This window comes from Falco rusticolus, chromosome 7 (assembly GCF_015220075.1).
Source record: "Falco rusticolus isolate bFalRus1 chromosome 7, bFalRus1.pri, whole genome shotgun sequence".
In the NCBI taxonomy this organism is placed as follows: domain Eukaryota; kingdom Metazoa; phylum Chordata; class Aves; order Falconiformes; family Falconidae; genus Falco; species Falco rusticolus.
The window spans coordinates 72,381,669-72,399,081 of NC_051193.1; the positions used below are offsets into that span (position 1 = coordinate 72,381,669).

The window sequence follows — 17,413 nt, forward strand, 5'->3', positions numbered from 1 at the left end:
GCAGCCACAAGTATTAGCTGTGCCCTCCAGAAAGTTTATGTTAAGAGCGTGGATTCTGGCTGCTGCTAAAAACGTTTAGTGATGAAGAAAGTGAGAGCAGGGAGATGGGAATGCCCTTATCTTTGCAAGGCTGCAGTGAAAATTCTTGCGACAAAGCACTTAACTGCCCTTGAAGCTTCCCTGTGCTGGATTCCTGAGGCTGGGAGCAGGGAAGGATAGGGCTTCTTGAAGGAGTCCTGTGAGTTTGCTGCTGTTTGAGTTGCCTGACAAACCGTATTAAGGAGAACTATATAGTATGTGCTTGTTACTGTTTCCATCCTAGTTCCAAGGCAAATATTCCAGTTCGCTCAAGGGGAGAGTGCTATTGTGCCTGTCAGAACAGCTACAATAGTTGCAGTTTTAATGATTATATTTGTCACATCTGACTTCAACCTGTCTTGTTGAGAGGCTGACTATCCTCAGTCTTTCACTGTACCGATTGTACCAATTTGATTTTTAAAATGGGAGGCAAGCTAGAAGTAATCCCGTGTAGATGGTTAGTTTGTTACTTTGTGCTTTGATCTCATTAATCAGCATGTGAACTAGCGGGAAGTTGCTGTTTAGGAGGGATATAGGCCAAAAAAAAAAAAAAAAAAAAAAAAAAGCAGTCCTGTGGTGAGGGTCACTTGCTCTTTATGAGCAAAGAAACTAAAGCAAGAGAATAAGCATGTCTGCTTTATTTAATAACAGAGCTAAATGCTCTGGTAGAGCTCTGCCAGTGGGAAGCTTTGACAGGTTTGGAAAGCTATTGCATGCTAGTGAAATAGGGAAGAGGAGCGGTTGCAAAGCTCACGCTGCCTTGGCTGTTATGGAACACCAAGGCCTTTTCTCAGCTGGAAGCTCTGCAGCCCCCCAGGGTTTGCCCATTGCCTGAGAAAGGAGGGGGATGGCACAGGGCAGGAGTGCCCAAAAGCCTGTGTACCTGCAGGTAGCAACCTGCTCTCCTCGCTACCTGCTTTGTGTCTCTCCAGCAGTTACACCTCCTAGCAACCAGTGCCTTGGTGCAGCAACACGGCTTGCTTGTGAGCCAAGTCCTGAGCTTGCATAAGTGCGAGGCAGGGGGGAATGGAGACCGAATAGCAAAGTCTGGGATGAAAATGAGATACCAGCTGCCTCAGCTGAGCTCCACCCTTTCTAAGAATCTCAAAACAGGCACTGTGTCTCCTGGCAACCTAGACACAAATCATAAGAGTTTAACTTCAAAAAAGTACATACAGTCCAAAGGACATATCCCATCACCAGGTGTGAACAACGGGGAGTCTGTCCTTCTCCTCTTCCTGGAGGATCTGGCACTGTAGATGGTCTCAGGTTCCACTCAGTGTCAGGAAGGCAACAAGTTAAAGGTGAAAGAGCATCATGTTAGGAGAGCTAAGAAGTGCCAAGAAGCCGTGTATTTTGTTTCCTGTAAGCATGCCCAGAAATGCCCTGACTGTTGCTTGGGAAGCAGATGCAGGACTTGGCCCTCCCTGCTAGGCTAGCGCTGGCAGCCGTGCCCTGCAACACACGCACGTGTGCACTGGCCTCTTGTGCACCTGCACCCGGTTCTTTTGGCTGGCAGTCAAGGACCAACAGAGCTGATACCAGCCAAGTCCCTGCCTTCAGTGTCAGATGCTATGCTTTTGCAGTCCTAACCCAATGCTTCTTTGTCTTGGACTCTAACCTAACCACGTTCGTCTGTGACAAGAGATACAGATGTATGAAAAAGCAAAACTGGATTCTACTGTGATTGCTTCCCCTTCCAGAAAAGCTGTCTTTTCAGATCTGACAACTGATCCTCATTAGCTACTCTGAAGAAGAATTTTAGTGCATTTAAAATGCTCTATATTATGCTGAAATACAGGCCAAGCAGAGGTAAATGTTCATCTTCCATTAAAGCTGGAGCTGTCACAGGGCTCCTAAAAAGGTAACGTAGGCAGAATTGAATTTTGCCACTCTGGCAAGGCCTGAGCTGTTCCCACTCTGCGAAGCAGCAGTGCTGGGGCAGGGTGCTGGTAAGAGTCCTGGTTCGGGCCCAGGAGCTGCAACAGGCTTCACCTGGGCTGTGGCACCACCAGCAGCTGTGGGGCGAAGCAGGTGCCCCCCTGCCCCTTTTGCCAGCAGCCACCAGCCCGACCTTGCAGGGCTGTCAGCAGGCAGGGTTGGCCGGAGGCTGCGTTGCCTTTTGCTGGCCCTGGCAGCCTGCTGTCCGAGGCAGCTGTGAGTCTTGCCTGTGCCTAGAGGAGATGAAAACAACCGACTGACTGTCTTGAGTGGGTGATTCTTTAACTCCATGCTTTTGAAGAAGCAGGTTTGGGTTTTGTTTGTTTGGTGTTTTCTTTTCTTTCTTTGTCTCTGACAGTTACAGAGATACAGCAAGGATTATGCTTACTGAAGCATTCAAGGGGAAAAGCTGCTCCAGTTTCTCTGCCGCAGTGGGGGCTTTTGCTGTCTGCTCTGGAACGCAGGAAAGATCAGCGATGGGTCAGTGGGCAGCAGAGGGTCCTGCCCAGCACCTTACCCCCCCCCGCCTGGCCATCCTCCCCAGGGAGATGGTGGTGGGGAGCGGGCTGGGAGGCAGACCTGCCTCAGCCTGCTTCCTTCTGAAGGTTAATCAGCCGAGAATGGAGAGTTGAACTGTATTACTCTTTGTCTTGCTCCTTTGACTGATGCCTCTTTAATATTGGCTACACTGCTTGCTCATGGTAAAACAATTAAAGCCCTGAGGCATCTGCCATCAGCCGTCATGTTCGTCTGCCCCAGATGATTGGTTTGATGTATAGATCTTTCTCCCGGCTCCTAAGTGGCTCAGGCATGATGAGGGAATACTCTGGCTGCGCTTGCTGCTGGAAACCGAGGTGCTGGCCAGTTGCTCGCAAGCGGGATATGTTTTTCCTCTGGGTCTTGATTTTTAAAAGAAGACACTGAGCTTTTGTGGCTTTGTGGCGTGGTGGCAACTGCTCTTGCAGAGAATTTGGTGCAGACGTGAAGTGCAGAGCGAGATACTCCCCTGCGTCTCTGCAGGGAGCCGCTTGCTCCCAGGAGGGTGCCTTCAGGGAGAGCTCCCGTCTTCTGTCTTCTCTCAGTATACTGTTGGGCTAGAGAGCTGAATTTGCTTGGGGCTTGACGGCAGATTTGATTATTCTACAGGAATTTTATTGTAAACTTTGCTTCTCTTTATCTCTTTCTGGCCTTTCCTTCTGAACTGCTATTCTCCTGGGATTGTAAAAGATTTTTTTTCTTTTTTTCCTTCAACTTGCTGTTTTCATTGCTTCCTTTTCCCCTAGATCTGCGCATTTTCTTTTTTCTGAGGCACTCCCTTTGGGCATTGATACACTCAATGTTGTTTATGGGCAAAGAGGAAGCACCTCTTACCCATGTGGGCTATGTACATAAAAGAAGGCAAGAATTTATTGGTAGTATAACTGAATCCTTAACACTAACTAGAGAGTCATTTTACTCTACCAGTAATTATTATAGGGAAAAAAAGAAGGATAATGCATTAGAATACTTCTATATTGAAAAAGGTCTCAATAATTGTGATAATGCAACTAAAACTGTAACACATTTCATTGTTTCTGTTCCTTTTCCTGGTGTTACCCTCACCCTTGTCTCTCTCCTCTGGATCATAAAGGCAGTCATTGTAGGGTAACACCATAAATTCTCAGCCTTTGTAGCCCTTCACCGGGAGGAGCATGATGTAGATGTTGCTGGATTTGTCCTCAATCCAGGGTCGACCTGGGTTGTTTTTTATATGTTTGCTAACACACTTTCACACCTTTCTCTTTCTTAGTTGGTCTGCAGCTCCATGGTGCTTCTATGTATGGTATCTTTCATGCACATTGGGTATTTTTTAATTTGTTACCCCTAAAACCTGTTTTGTTCAGCTCCAGGTCTGTATTTCTTTAAGGGACCATCGCTGAATTGTTCACAGCCATGGGGTCTCTGCTGCCAAGCACGTACGTAGTCTCTTATCGTCCCATGCCTGTGTTCCTCTGCACTGCATCCCGCATCTCCACTTCTCAAGGCTTCTGCTCTCATGCCATTTCTCTCTGGTACATTGTGGTGTTAGTTGCAAATACCTTAGTCTACATAAAATAACTGCTTGTTACTGTTATTTATATAAAACTATGGGTGTATCACACTAAGATAAACAGAAGTAAAACAGATTAGCCCTAGACACCTGGTCAGTTAGAGAAATTGCTGTCACAGCTCAACCAAGTGAAATAGAGCTACAGGCAGGTCAGGCAAAGTTCAGAGCAAGGAAGCACAGGGAGCCTGAGGCCTTTCGGATTCCGGACAAAGCTTAGGGGCTGTTGCTGAGAATGGCAGACCTGGGGCTGTCAGCCAGATGCTGATTGAAGAGGGACTGACTTTTGGGAGCCGGCGAGGGGTGGGGAACAACTGGGGAGCAAGAGGTCCCCGAAGCAGGTGTCCTGGCTGGTCTGTCAGGACAGAGTTGTTCTCTTCTACGTGCTGATGTGCCTGTGTGACAGCTGTAACTTTGGGAGGAGACCTCAGCATATGGAGATGAGTCCTTTGTCAAGAATTAACACAGTAGGCTGTGATCCTGTAGCATCCATCCTGGAAAAAGTTGCATTCCCTGTCCTGATGCAAAGTTCTTCAGGTTTTCAGCTGTGTTCTGGCTGTTTGTTTCATCCCTGTTGGTTGCATCTGGGAGCAGCCGGGTTCTGCTCAAGGCTCTTTTTTCTACTGCTTCTCCAGTCTGACTGATCGGCACATTCTCTTGTCATGAACTGTCTCAGTGATCCTTTTATTCCTCCAGCCTTCCTATCATCAGTTGCCCATTGCTTTAGCCCCCGAGGCTGCTGCTCATTTGCAGTGTTCAGTGGGTGTTTGCCAAGAGTGCTGAAATAAAATGCAGCTCTGCAACTCCTACTCCCAGCCTAGTTGATTTAATGCTTCATGTAGGTGTATTGCTGGCATTGCTTCCCTGCCCCTAGGGAAGTGAGTGCTTTTGGAGAGAGGGAGGGAGAAACCTGGACTCTGTATGTGTGCGTGTGTGTTGTAGTCAGCCATGAGCCATATGTACGCATGTGTCTGTATATACCTACATACACATGTATATATGTGTGTGTCTGTGCACATGTGTTTTTCATCAGTGGCCTGTGTCCTTTGGAGCTCCTCAGACGTGCAGGCTGGCAGGCATTCAGCGTGTGCGCGCAGCTGCTGCTTTGCATGGCTTCCCTGTGGCACCTGCCTTTACTGCGGGCTGAGAGGCGGGGTGCTCTGCAGGGCAGGTGAGGTGGCCTGTCCCCTGCTCTGCTGGGGCAGGGTGTTAGCCCTGGTTTCTCAACCCTGAGTTTTTGGGGTTTTTTTCCTCTCCTGGCTTTGGAGTATTCAAGGGAATTGGGATGTTTTGAAGGTGAACTTCCTGCTGAATCATTGGTGACTAGGCAGCCGTGAGCCATAACAATTAACTGAAATAATTTTCATCTTCCTTGCAACTGTAATGATTCCCACTTGGTAAACTGGTTTAAATTTTGTGGTTTTCCTCTGAGCCCTTTTCTCCCCTCTGCTTTCCCCACATGCATTTCTTGTCCAAGTCTTTCACAATCTCAGTCTGGCTTAGGTTTTTGCCCCCTGGAAAAGGTGCCTCCTTATTGCGCAGCTCTGTGAAAAGCCACCGCTCTCCTGAGGGCAGTACCGCTGCGTCTCTGGCTCCAGCGTGGCTGCTGTGGGGTTGTGTGCAACTTACCCGATGAGAGACAGGAACCAGGCTGTCTTTTATGCCTGCATCCATTTTGTGTGAAGTGTGGGGTCTGGGTTTGTTTTCCAGAGTCATCACCCTGTCTTATGTTTGCCCAATGTCAGAAGGGTTGCCGCTTTGAAAAATCCACCACCCCCCCCACCCCCCCCCCCTTCTGCTCTGCCCCCTTAAAAAGAGACCTTGAAATAACCTGGTGTTTGTTCCCAGGCTAAGATGGAGTTTCCTGCATGTGGTAGTGCCAGGGAGCTGAGGTTGTGTGGCAGATCGGCTGGACCTGCTAGAAATCGCGGCAGGCAGCACCTTTGCTCTGGTAGGAGGCAGGCAGGGGGACCGCGGCGTTTCTCCTCGGTGTTCCTGGTAAAGCTGGCACTTCAGTGGTGTCTCTGCATAAGCAAGGAGAGGCCTGGACCGGTCAGTGTGCGGGCACAATCTCTGTCCTTGTTGGCTCTTGTCACTGTTCTACAGTTGGACTTGATGGTCTTGGTTGGACTTGATCTTCAAGGCCTTTTCCTACTTAGAAGTTAAATGTGATCTATGTGTTGGGTTTTTTGAAGTATTTTGGGTGTCTTTTCAGATCTGTGCATCTGTCCTCTGCCACCTGCAGCTTGAGCTCAGAGATGCAGCAGGTTGTTGTAAAGATGCAGTCTGGCAGGTGTGAAGGGGCTGCCGAGAGCCAGAGCCGCCGCCGGGAGCTGTCGGCCACCCGTGGTGGGAGCGCATTGACCCTGTGCAGGGCAGGGGCTGAGGAGGAGCTTCGTGGGCACCGCTCCTGTCCCCTCACCTGCAGCAGAGCCTGTGCTGGTGGACAGGCACAAACCACACTGTAGCGGATCATGGGGATGGCAGCATCTCGCCAGGTGGTGCAGGGAGCAAGTTGCCTGTTCTTCTGGATGTTGATGTATCACATGGGCACTGGTGGGTTTTCTGCAGGAGTGGTGGGCATTTTGAGGCTGCCGTATTTGGGGATGTAGTATTTGTTCTCTTGTAAGGCTTGCTTTTCTGTCTCAGTCCATTGAAGGTTGAATGGGAAGTGATCTGTCACTGGTGCTCAGCACCTCAGCTGAGGAGAGCGATTGGAATGCTGGCCTGCGGTTGTGCAAAGCCTATGACACTGGGCAGAGAGAGAGAGAGGCTGCTGTGCCGCTTCATCTTGCGTTCCCGTGTACTGGATACATCTGCCCTATCAGTCAATGCAGTGGCTGATGTGTATTCAGTAGGTTGAAGTGGCGGGGGGAACAGAGGCTGGCTGTCCTTGTCCCTTTGGGGATTTTCCCTACAAATCCTCCTTGGCAGTTCTGCCCTGCTTTCGTGTCGACTCAGTTTCCTGTGCTGCTCTCCCTCCTCTCGTGTGCGGGTGCCCACTGGCCTAAGATATCTCTGAATGTCACATTTCTGGAGGCTGGGAAAATAGTCTGGACAAGTGTCTTAAAATCTACCCTGTTCTTCCCTGGGCCTGGGCTTCTGGGGGCAAGATCTTCGGCTTCAGTTTGGCCTGGTTCTTCTTGTGGTTTTTGGAGCAGACCCTGCTCTGTGGTGTGTTTGAGCTCCCTGTCCTGCAGATTTGGGGTGCCACACAGCCTTTTAAACAGAGAAGACATGTCCCTGGTGGGCAATCAGAAATTCCTACACTATTAGCCTAGCATCATAAATATATCATTCACTTTCTTCACAGTGGGTTTTCTGTTCGGTATTCATGGCTTTTCATTAGCCTGCATTGGTTTCTGAAGCGTGATTTAGCTGCATGTGTCAGGCTCCCGCCTTCCCAATCTTCTTGGCCATGGGTTGGTGCAGGGAGCTCTGAAGGCTTTTCTGCTCAGGCAGCAACACCTGAATCTTAACCTCTCAACATGCATTTAATTAATATAGCTTGCATGAAAATACCTATTCAGTTACATAGTCAGCGTGCACATCCTCTCTCATCACTGTTAGCCCGCTCCCAGTACTGGCTGTGAATTAAAGAAGCTTTTTGGCAGGAAGAGTTGCCACATAGAAAATTAACACCAGCTTTTGTAGACACTGCTTCACTCTGATCAAGCTTCTCTTGGCAACCGGTGCGGTGTAAAAAAGATTTTGTTCTTATCAATGTCTTTTTTTCTTTTTCATGCATTTAGTGCGTAGGAAGCTATTGCGCTCTCATTTGAATAGCTTTGGGTGGGGGGAAGAGAGGAGAGTATAAGCCAGAAATTGAGAAATGTACTGTTTTTGAAGGGATGGGACTATTTGCTCTTTTCATTTATTCATGCAGCAGTATGAAAGGATTATATTGTGGGGGGAAAAAAAAAGCCAACGTTTGTTTTTTACATCTTAATGGAGTTTTCTTTCCTTCATACAGCATCCTCTTTATAACATAGGCTGCATGTGTTTAAGAGAGCAGGATTTGACCCAAGGAGGACTCGACCCATGAACTCTGCCTCCAGTCACGTGTCCCACAAGATAGGGCAATGCTGAGCTGAGGGGTAACTTGGAAAGGAATGCTATCGCAGGCTTTTAATTTTCCCAAGCCCCCTGGAGGGGAGTGTGGCCTGGGGAGGAAGGAAAGAGGAAAACTGACTTCTGCAGAAATCTGGTTTTTATTAGTTTGTTAAAGGAGGATGAGGAAGGAGGTGGCTGGGGGAAGACAGCTAAGACTAGAGGGATGCGTGGGGAAAACAGGAGGACGACGAGAAGAGTAAAATGCCCAGGAACTAGGATTTTTGTAAGAGCAGGAGTGAAGCCAGTAGGAGAAGAGGCAAAAGGAAGGGTGGGGGGAGCTGCATGGAGTGACCCACTGCTGCTGACTTAGTGAGTCAGATACTTCATGTAAGTGTGATACTGACGTCCAATTCCTCTCCATTCCTACTCCTATATTTAGCTTAGGAAAATTGCTTCTTTTTCGTATTTTTTTTTCTTCTTGCTGGAGCCAATGGAAACTGCTATGACGCTGCTTTCCTCCGCCCCCCCCCCCCCCCCCCCCCCCGCCCCGGGCCTTTGAAACACCACTAGCTTTTTATCTGCATATATGGTGCACAGTTGTGCACATGTGAGGTAGGGCTGTCTTCATGGAGGTTTGGAAAGCTCTGCAAGGAACCTTCCTCCACTTTCTTGTTGGCTGAACCAAATGGGCTCCCTGATGGGGAGGGTTAGGGTTGTCTGCAAAAATCTTTGACATAGTTGTGAGAGTTGATTCTGTCCTTCCCTTGTGTTTGAGATTACCTGAGTGTCCTGCAAGAAAGAGGAGAACTGGAAAAGATTCCACAGCCAAGTTGTTTTTAAAAGCTGCCTGTATGAGGAAGGTGTACTTAAAGTTGTGGGGTGGCATCACAGACCTAGAAATAATACCTTTAAATACGTACGCTGTTGCCAACAGCCTCTGCAGGAATCGGCGTGCAAACAAACAGGACACTTGATCTCAGCCGGCTGATAGATGGTTTGTACAGCAGTAATCCATACAGCAGTGAATAGTTTCTATAAACATCTTGGAAATCAGAACATACTTGTGGATTAAAAAGGTGCTGAGGTCATCAAGCCTTGCCCACAGCTGCAGAGGAGGGGTAAGGTTTGTGCTGAAACAAGCGTGCTAAAAATGTTGACCTTCTAAACAGCTAGTGTATGCCAGGGTCAGTGTTTCTCTCTGTAGGTCCCATCTGAGGTGCTGTTGGAGCTAGTCTTAGTTCGTATGTTGGCACTAACGTTTAAAAAGATGTCTTCGGACAAAGATGGACTGAGACCTTGAATTTGTTTGGAAAGCTTCAATTTGGGAAAGGGGTGGAGCAGGTGGAAGAGGTGACCATTTTAGAGGTGAAGGTTTGAAGTACCTTGCTTTGTACATCCACAGTTGGAAGCTAGGAGCAAGCAGATGAGTGCTTTCTTTTCTTGCGTTCTTTCCATCCCGCTGGCTGTAAAATACGGAACGCAGCCTTATAAAGGAGCAGACAAAGGTGGAGGATGGAGAGATGGGTGTATGCAATTAATTTTCCATGGTAATTATTTTTATTATTTTAACTGCTGTAAGATTAAAGCCAGCATAAACGGAAAGGAGTAGGTACTCTGAGTCTCCTGAGGGCTTGGTAGCCTTACTGGACTTGGAGGCAGTGTGGAGCAGGTGGGTCAGTGATCTGACCGTTCAGTGTCTCCATTCCCTGTATTTTGCTAGCCTGATTTCCTTGGCTGAAACGGAGCTCGCCCAGAGTACTCGTGGGCTCTGAGCCACCTTGTTTGGGAACTGCTGCAGGTTCTGCTGGAGAATGACTTGCCAGCTGCGTGGCGGGGAGGAGCTCCTCTGGGGCTGAGCTGTGAGTGTCTGAGCAGGCAGCTGAGGCTGCCCTGAATCATAGAATTGTTTAGGTTAGAAAACACCTTTAGGACCATCGAGTCCCACCATTAACCCAGCATTGCCACACCCACCACTAAACCATGTCCCAAAGTGCCACGTCTACACGTCTTTTAAATGCCTCCAGGGATGGGGACTCCACCACTTCCCTGGGCAGCCTGTTCCAATGCTTGACAACCCTTTCTGTGAAGACTTTTTTCCCTGATACCTAACCTAAACCTCCCCGGGTGCAACTTGAGGCTGTTTTCTGAACGCTCAGAAGAGACTGAAGTGCTAGAAGTGGTTCCTTTCTGCTCGTTGAGGAGATGCGCTCTCTAGGACGGAGTGGGCCGAGTGTCTTCCCACGCTTGAGAGGGAGCCGATTTTCAGAGTTGAGTGCTCCTGACTCGCGGAGCAGTATGTGTGTCCCGCTGTAAGTTTGGTGGTTTGTGGCCTGCCAGCTTGCTGAATAAAGTGTCCCTGGAGTTGGCTGGAGCCTTTGTTGCCCTTGTGTATGGCAGACAGGAGAGCAATGGTAGACAATTGGCATGGGACAACATAGCAGCAGGGTGGCTTTTGTTGAGTAGTGGCTAATTTAAGAAGGCAAGTTTAGAAGACTAGTTTATCCTGGCTAAATGACTTTATTGGCAGAGAAGTTCATAACCAATTAGCAAGTTACATTGCTTATTAGCCTAGAACTCAACAATGTACAGTCTTGTTTCACTGAGTCTGAGTTAAGTTTACCTTTTCGTGGCATGAATCAGTGCTTGCTGACCGGTAAGGAGATACTGGGACTTATTTCTCCCTTCCTCCAGATAGCGTTTATTAATTATGGGTCAAGCTCAGTGAATTGAGCATAGGGTTGTCTTAAGACAAAGTTAAAATACCTGGCTGCTCTGGCACTAGAAGCCGCGTGGCTCATGGAGCGGTTTGCTGATTTGCCTTGCTGTGTGAGTGGGGTGGCTCTTGCCTTCACCGTGGGCTCTGGCCTTGGCCAAGGGCTGTGAAGCAGGGGGGAAGCCCACGGGCAGACAGCCTGTGCTGGAGTGCCACTGAGCTGAAATTCATGCTAGTAAGTAGCCAAGGGCTCTGCCGTGCAGGTTAATAACGGCAGAGCCCTGGACCTTTGCGGTTCGCTATGCTGCTATTCTAGGAAATGGTATGTTTGCTTGCCTGGTTTTAAGACCATGGTTTGTATTTTGCATCTTTCCTGTGTTTTTTAGACTCTGTTCAGTTCTCTGAAGTCCTGTTTTGCTGCAGAGTTCCTCACAATAAAACAAAAACTTAAATGTAAGAGCTGTATAGGGAAGTCTTTGCCAAGATTTCATGTCTTTCCTTTATTCTTTCAGGGTTTTTTGAAGCTTATTTTGAGCACAATTCATCCCTGTCATAACTCAGCAGGATTTTGGTCCATTACCCCTATCCAACTCCATATAATGGGGCTTTGCTTTGCTTTTCTGATTAGCTGGGGGCTTGGGATTAGATAGGAAGTTAGCAGATGTGAAAATCTATTTCATATCTTGTGATTTGCGAGGCTTAACCTCCCCTGACTTGTTAATGGATCACAAACCACCTGCTTCTTTACATTAATCCCTCAGAAATATATAGCATAGCTTTGACTTGAAACTTTCCAGATTGGTTCCCCAGGGTAAAAAGCACAGAAGGATGGGTCCTGGTCTGAAGAAACTGCTTATTTACACTTTCCCTGCTCTCTAACCACAGCTGTCTGCTTTATCTATCAATTGGTGCCTTTGTTGCTGTGGCTTTCAGGGTACGGCACGAGTGGAGAAGGGCAGGTGGGACGGCACGGGTGGAGAGGAGTGGAGCAGTGTAAGGGTGTGCGTGGGGGCATATCTTGGGAATGGTTGGTGCTTTGGAGGTTAAAGCTTCGGTACCCTCTGAGGGCATCTGCTTTGAGCTAGCGATGTTAATGGAGCGTGACAGCTTTGGCCAAGGACTCTGAGCTCAAGGTCTCGGTGCGTTGGGTCCTCCTTTCTGCTCCCTTGTGCTTTTCAGATTTAACACCGCTTCTGGCAGGGTAGCCCACTCAGACCAAGGGAAGGGTCAGCTGCCTGGACTAGGTGAAGAGATGCTGGACGCATCGCAGGTGCTGGTCAGCCCTGAGCTGTGCCTGCAGCACCGCTAGCCCTGCCAGCTGCTGGGGACGTGGAGAGGGGCCTGGAATGACGTGGCTCTTGCCCTCGGCAGCATGGTGCCAAGGTGTGCTTAGTCCTGTGCATGAGTGTGCAGCTTGCAGTGTTGGGGAGGTCTGTATCTGTAGGTGAGGTGCAGCAGTAGGTTTGGGTGATGCCAAAAAGCTTTTGCCTTTCTGGTTGGCTGCTTCAGGCCAGCTCCTCCACTTCGCAGTCCCGTGTGTTTCTCCCCCTGCCTGACGGCCGCAGCCTGGCACACATTGCAGGTGAGCCCCAGCGCGACGGTGCCGCCAGTGCAGCCCCAGCGTGGCGAGGGCGGCTGGCACCGGAGCAGGGGCACCCTGCAGTGCTCCAAAGCGCTGCAGCGGAGAGGAGCTGGGACCCTGCGCACTCTGGCAGCCAGTGCTAGCAGAGGGACGAGCGAAACCCACAGTTTCTGTTTTAGAGGTGAAGTGGGAGATAGGACCCAAAGTCATCAGAGCAATTACTGTTCTGTCTCCTTATTCTCTCAACAGTTTAGGGACGGGGTGGTAAGCACCATGTGTTTTCTTTTACTAGTCGCTACTGCTCTCTGCTATGAGACAAATGCTGTAATGTGAGAAATGAAAAATTGTGTGGGGGAGTGGAGAGGGCTCTGTACCTGGGACTGCCCCAGCCTGGTTGTGATGGGCTGAGACCCCGAGGCAGTGTGCTATGGGCAAGGTTCGTGGGGAAGTGGGGCCTCTGCTCCTTCCCTCATCTCCCAGTCAGCAACTGTTTTGCTCTCAATGGAGGTGATTATGTTGCTTACCAGCAGTTTACTACTACTTGCTTTTGCAGTTCATCTTGCTGAAAGATTTCTGAGAGGCCCCTGAGCAAGTTGTTTATTCAGATACATCCCTTGGGTTGGTGGTTTTTGGCATCCTATGTCTCTTTTCTCACGTCCAGCCACTTCTTGTGCTATGCTCAACAGTTTCTGTCCTATCTAGTGTTATGGCCAGGCACAGGAATTTAGCCCCTCTACCTCCCCTTCTTGCCTGCGCGCCCCCCCCCCCCCCCCCCCCGCCCTTTCTGAAAGGGATTTTCTGAAATGATCCCCTCTTTTTTTCTTCCTGACCTTCTTATTCTGTTCTAGACATGCTGGTTTGGTGCCCAGTGCATAGGGCCACTTTTATGGCAGGGAATGTAATCCACTGGGGCTGTTGCACAAACTTTCATGGTTAACCTTTTAGTCTGGCTTGAGCAATCGAAGAGTCAGGCCTCCCAGATGCTGGAAAGGTAATTATTTATGATACTAGCATATGGCACTCCTGAACACAGGAGAGACTTGTGATTCCCCTCTGGGCTGCTCTTTTTCTTTGTGATTTCTGGTTAACCTTGGCTCAGTCTTTGAGATATGGGGGATGAAAAGCTTTTTGGGACTGCTTTTGCTCTGCTCTGCTAGCAAGGGTAGCTCTTTGGTTTTCTTTATACATATCATTGTGTCAACTCTTTTTGTTCTTCTGTTTCCCCCATCTAGGTGTGTTGTTGTGCTGTTCAACCCTAGAAAAAATAAGCAACACCACATTCTAAACAGTTCCAGGTGAGTGAAGCTTTAAGCTGGGCTTGCTTTCTGTGGGAGGTGAATTCAAGGTTTTTTCGGCTTGAGTGAAATGCTGGAGGTGTCACTGCTCCAGGCTAAATCCCCTCAGTGAGAGCTGCCCTGGGGAGAGGCTGCCTGCTGTTTGACTGCAGCTCCTTCTAACTTGAGCTGAAATTGCTGACGAGGTGCCACCTCATAAACATTGTGGTCCCGTGAGGAGCTGCTGACAGGCATGACATGGAGGAGATCTTATGAGAACTCTGTAATATCTGATTTTTTTTTTCTTCCCTCCACTGAAGACTTATGATCTCATTATTGAAGCCAGGACTGGGATGTGGTCCTGCATCTGGAATAAAGGCACAAAGAGGATGAGTCTTGACTTTTGGAGCTTTTCTGGTGCTGTAGGCATGCTGCTTGGGACTTGGGGAGCAGGGAATCCCCATGGCCCGTGTTAGACCTCCAGCAAAGCCAAACCATTGTGTCAGGCTTTGTGTGATTTTAGCCTCTTTCCAGTTTGTCCCAACCTACTCCCCAGTCATGACATATTGAAATGAAATCACGTGTTGGAAATGTTTCTCAGTGTCATTTTCTCTGTTTTAGGAAAACAATTACAGCACTTTCTTTCTCTCCGGATGGAAAATATTTGGTTACAGGAGAGGTAAGTGGGAGAGGAGAGAGGGCATACCTGTTGTCTGTTGTATTTTGAAGCAAGACAGAGGGTGTTTGAAGAAACGAGCCAGTGAGCTGCCTTGGCACAGGCAAATCTATTTCAAGTGTTGCATCTCTGAGTGGACCTGCTGGGTTATGGGTGGCTCTGAGTGCTCCTGCTGGCAGTTTTTCAGTGTGTTGTCACTCATCAGCTTGGGGGATGGGTCTTCTGGGGTGGCATCTGCGGGCTGAAGGTAGAGTGGAAATAAGTGGAGTGATACACAGCGTGGCTCTGCTCTAGCGTCAGTGAGTGGACCTTATTCTTGGTCTGAGTTTAACATCCCTTTAGGATTTCAGGAAGTAACTGAAGCCAGTAAGAGTGTCGTGGAAAAAGTGAAAAGTGCATGTGGAATGGAGCTTTAGGAATAGTGACAGAAGACACTGGTGCCTGTGGTTTGGCATTGTTGTTTGGCTGGGGGCAACAATTGCTCTTTCCAAGGGTGCCCGAGGGGGAGCATGAGGATAAGTGCACTGTGAGTCTGTTCTGCATTAGAAGTTCAAGACGGGGGCTGTGTCCTGAGGCTGGAATCGCCGGATGTTAGAAATCACAGAAATGCTGACTGTCCCCGATACGGCTGAGCTAGCTCAGTTTGCTCTTGTGTGTGATCAATGGTAATGTACCACTAGGCTCTGTGCCTCTCAGATGTGGGGAGGGTCCGCGTGTGGAACAGGTCCCCTCCTGAGCCTCAGCCACAGAGAAGCGTGTCGCAGCCCTGTGTCAGAGCTGTCAAGGCGGAGGCTGTTCGCCCCATGATGGCAGGATGGCAGCTGGCATGTCACTGGGTGGCTCCCAAGCTGGGCCTGACTCCTGCATGGATCTGGCCAAGGACAGAAACAACAGTGTTCTGGGGTGGAGGCTACCTTGACACGGAAAAAATCAGCACAAATTTTCCATTAGAGCGTCAGGATTGTTGTTGTTATTAACTTTCTAGGGAAACCATGAGGGGTTTTAGCTGTAATTTGTTTTAATGCCTCTTTACACTCTGGAAGCCTTAATGTAATAAATTCCCTTTTATATTAAAATCATAAAATATAATTATTATTTTTTTCTTCCTGTTGTTCAGTTCTGATACCTTCTTTTATTATGTTTTTTAAAATCTCTAGTGCTCTATTCTTTTCATGTGAGGTAGGAAATGTGGCAAAAAATGAGGTGGGTTTTTTTTCTTACTAACAACTCCGATTTTTCTGTTTGAAACTTAATTGGCATAAATGGCAAATTCGGGTGTTTTTTTTTTTTTTTTTTAAAAAAAAGCCTTTCCAGTTATACTTGAAAGGGGCTTTTTCTTGCCTTGTTGCAAAACGTGTCTCCTCTTGCCCTGTTGTAAAACCATTTCTTTTTTGGGTATCCTCCCACGTGTCTGAGATTTGAGTTATTACATAGTGTAGTAGTGTCCCCTGCTGGTGTCAACAGTCTTATTTTAGTGCAACCTCTGTCCCATAGGGAAATGCTCTCTTAGTTTTTGTCAAGCTCACTTTTAGCAGTCTTCTGCTAATTCTGTGTAGTTACACCTGAGTTTTCTGCATGGCTGGCTTTTCCGGAAGGAGAGCATGGAGGTTAGTCCTTGGACGCTATACATAATAAATGTCTCTTATGCATTTCAAATCCAGAAGAATATTTTTTTTTTTCTCCTGTTCTTCTTTATCCCCATGGAGGCATAGATTCCTCATCCATGGGGATTGCGCAGAGCTCACTTCTGGTAAGCGTTTCTTAAATAAGGAAATAAAAATTCAGTTTGTTACGGTCTTGGGGTGTATGCTAGGATGCTGGGAAATACCTATATATATATATATATATATATGTATATACGCACATATGTATGTATGTGTTTAAGTACAGCAATTGCTTTGAAGAGCAGCTGATACAGCTCATTGTAACATCTTGCCAGCCACTTTGAGACCTGAGCTCTGCCTTGCAGGAGGGAGGACTGCACCAACTGCGGTAAAATCTGACCACGGCATTTTTCCAGGCCACAAGCAGTTACCTGGCAAAGCTTTTGAGCAAGACAATTAAAACTGTTACAGTTCTGAATTTTTAAAGCTTTGAACTTCTCCTCGTGATCAGACTTGTGTCTCCCACACAATCAAATGACATGCTTAAAGCTGATCAGAAAGGGTACCGTTTTGCCATGTTGCCATGGATATGTTATCTTGCAAGCTACTGTTTTGACAGACTTCAATGAGAAATCATGAGCAGGCTCTTGAGTAGGATTTGCCCATCAGGCACATTTTTGGCCAGCATTTCAGCTCATCTTGTGCACCTGGTTTTATTTTGGTTTAATAAAAACCAATGAAACAAAAGAATAGAATCGTCTGGCAAAAGGTGCTGCTGAATTGGCATTTCTGAGGTCTGTGGCCTTCTGTTTCTCTGGAGAACAAGCATAAAACCAGAGGCTCTGTTCCCTCAGCACCATCTTCTCTGACACTGCCCATAGTCTTTCAGGCAGCATCGGTGTGTTCCCTTTGTGACAGAAGTGATGCTGCTAGCCTCCCAGAGGCCTCCCTCCACTGGTGTGTGATAGTTATGGCAACAGTCAGGTCATGGTTTTGCATGGCATGACCTGGCCTGAGATCTCGGATGTCCACGTTGTGTTAGGAGCAGAGGATGTGAGGGCCTTCTAGTTCGCCAAGATGTGATCTATTATCTGTATTGTCTTATCATAGTCCTTTTTGTGAGCTGAGAGTTTCTGTTGCAAAGATCAGGGATGTGCATCAAAAGTATTGTAGTCTCTGGCTGTTTTGTGAGTAGTGTAAGAAAAGGATTAAAGCAGGAGAGATGGTATTAATTCTTCCAGGCACCTGCTGAAATGCATATGCTCCTTAGGTTGTCAGTCTCAAGCTGAGCTTCAAAGAATCGAAGGAACCTCTAAACCCAGTGCAAATGCGCCATCTAGACATCTTTTTCCAAGGCCCCCCGCCCCTTTACGTGCTCGGCTGTGTCAGAACTGACCTCGGGGGTT

The 17,413-nt window shown here is 48.0% G+C and overlaps 1 protein-coding gene across 5 annotated transcripts in view; it reads left to right on the forward strand.

Annotated features, from left to right (window-relative positions):
* The window catches only part of MAPKBP1 (mitogen-activated protein kinase binding protein 1), a 103,928-nt gene that overhangs the window by 41,035 nt on the left and 45,480 nt on the right, over nt 1-17,413 (forward strand). For all 5 annotated transcript variants that reach the window (XM_037394569.1, XM_037394571.1, XM_037394570.1 and 2 more), the window contains exons 4-5: nt 13,686-13,748; nt 14,349-14,406. In XM_037394569.1, the coding sequence (XP_037250466.1) occupies nt 13,686-13,748; nt 14,349-14,406 (121 nt within the window). The remainder of the gene's footprint in view (nt 1-13,685; nt 13,749-14,348; nt 14,407-17,413) is intronic.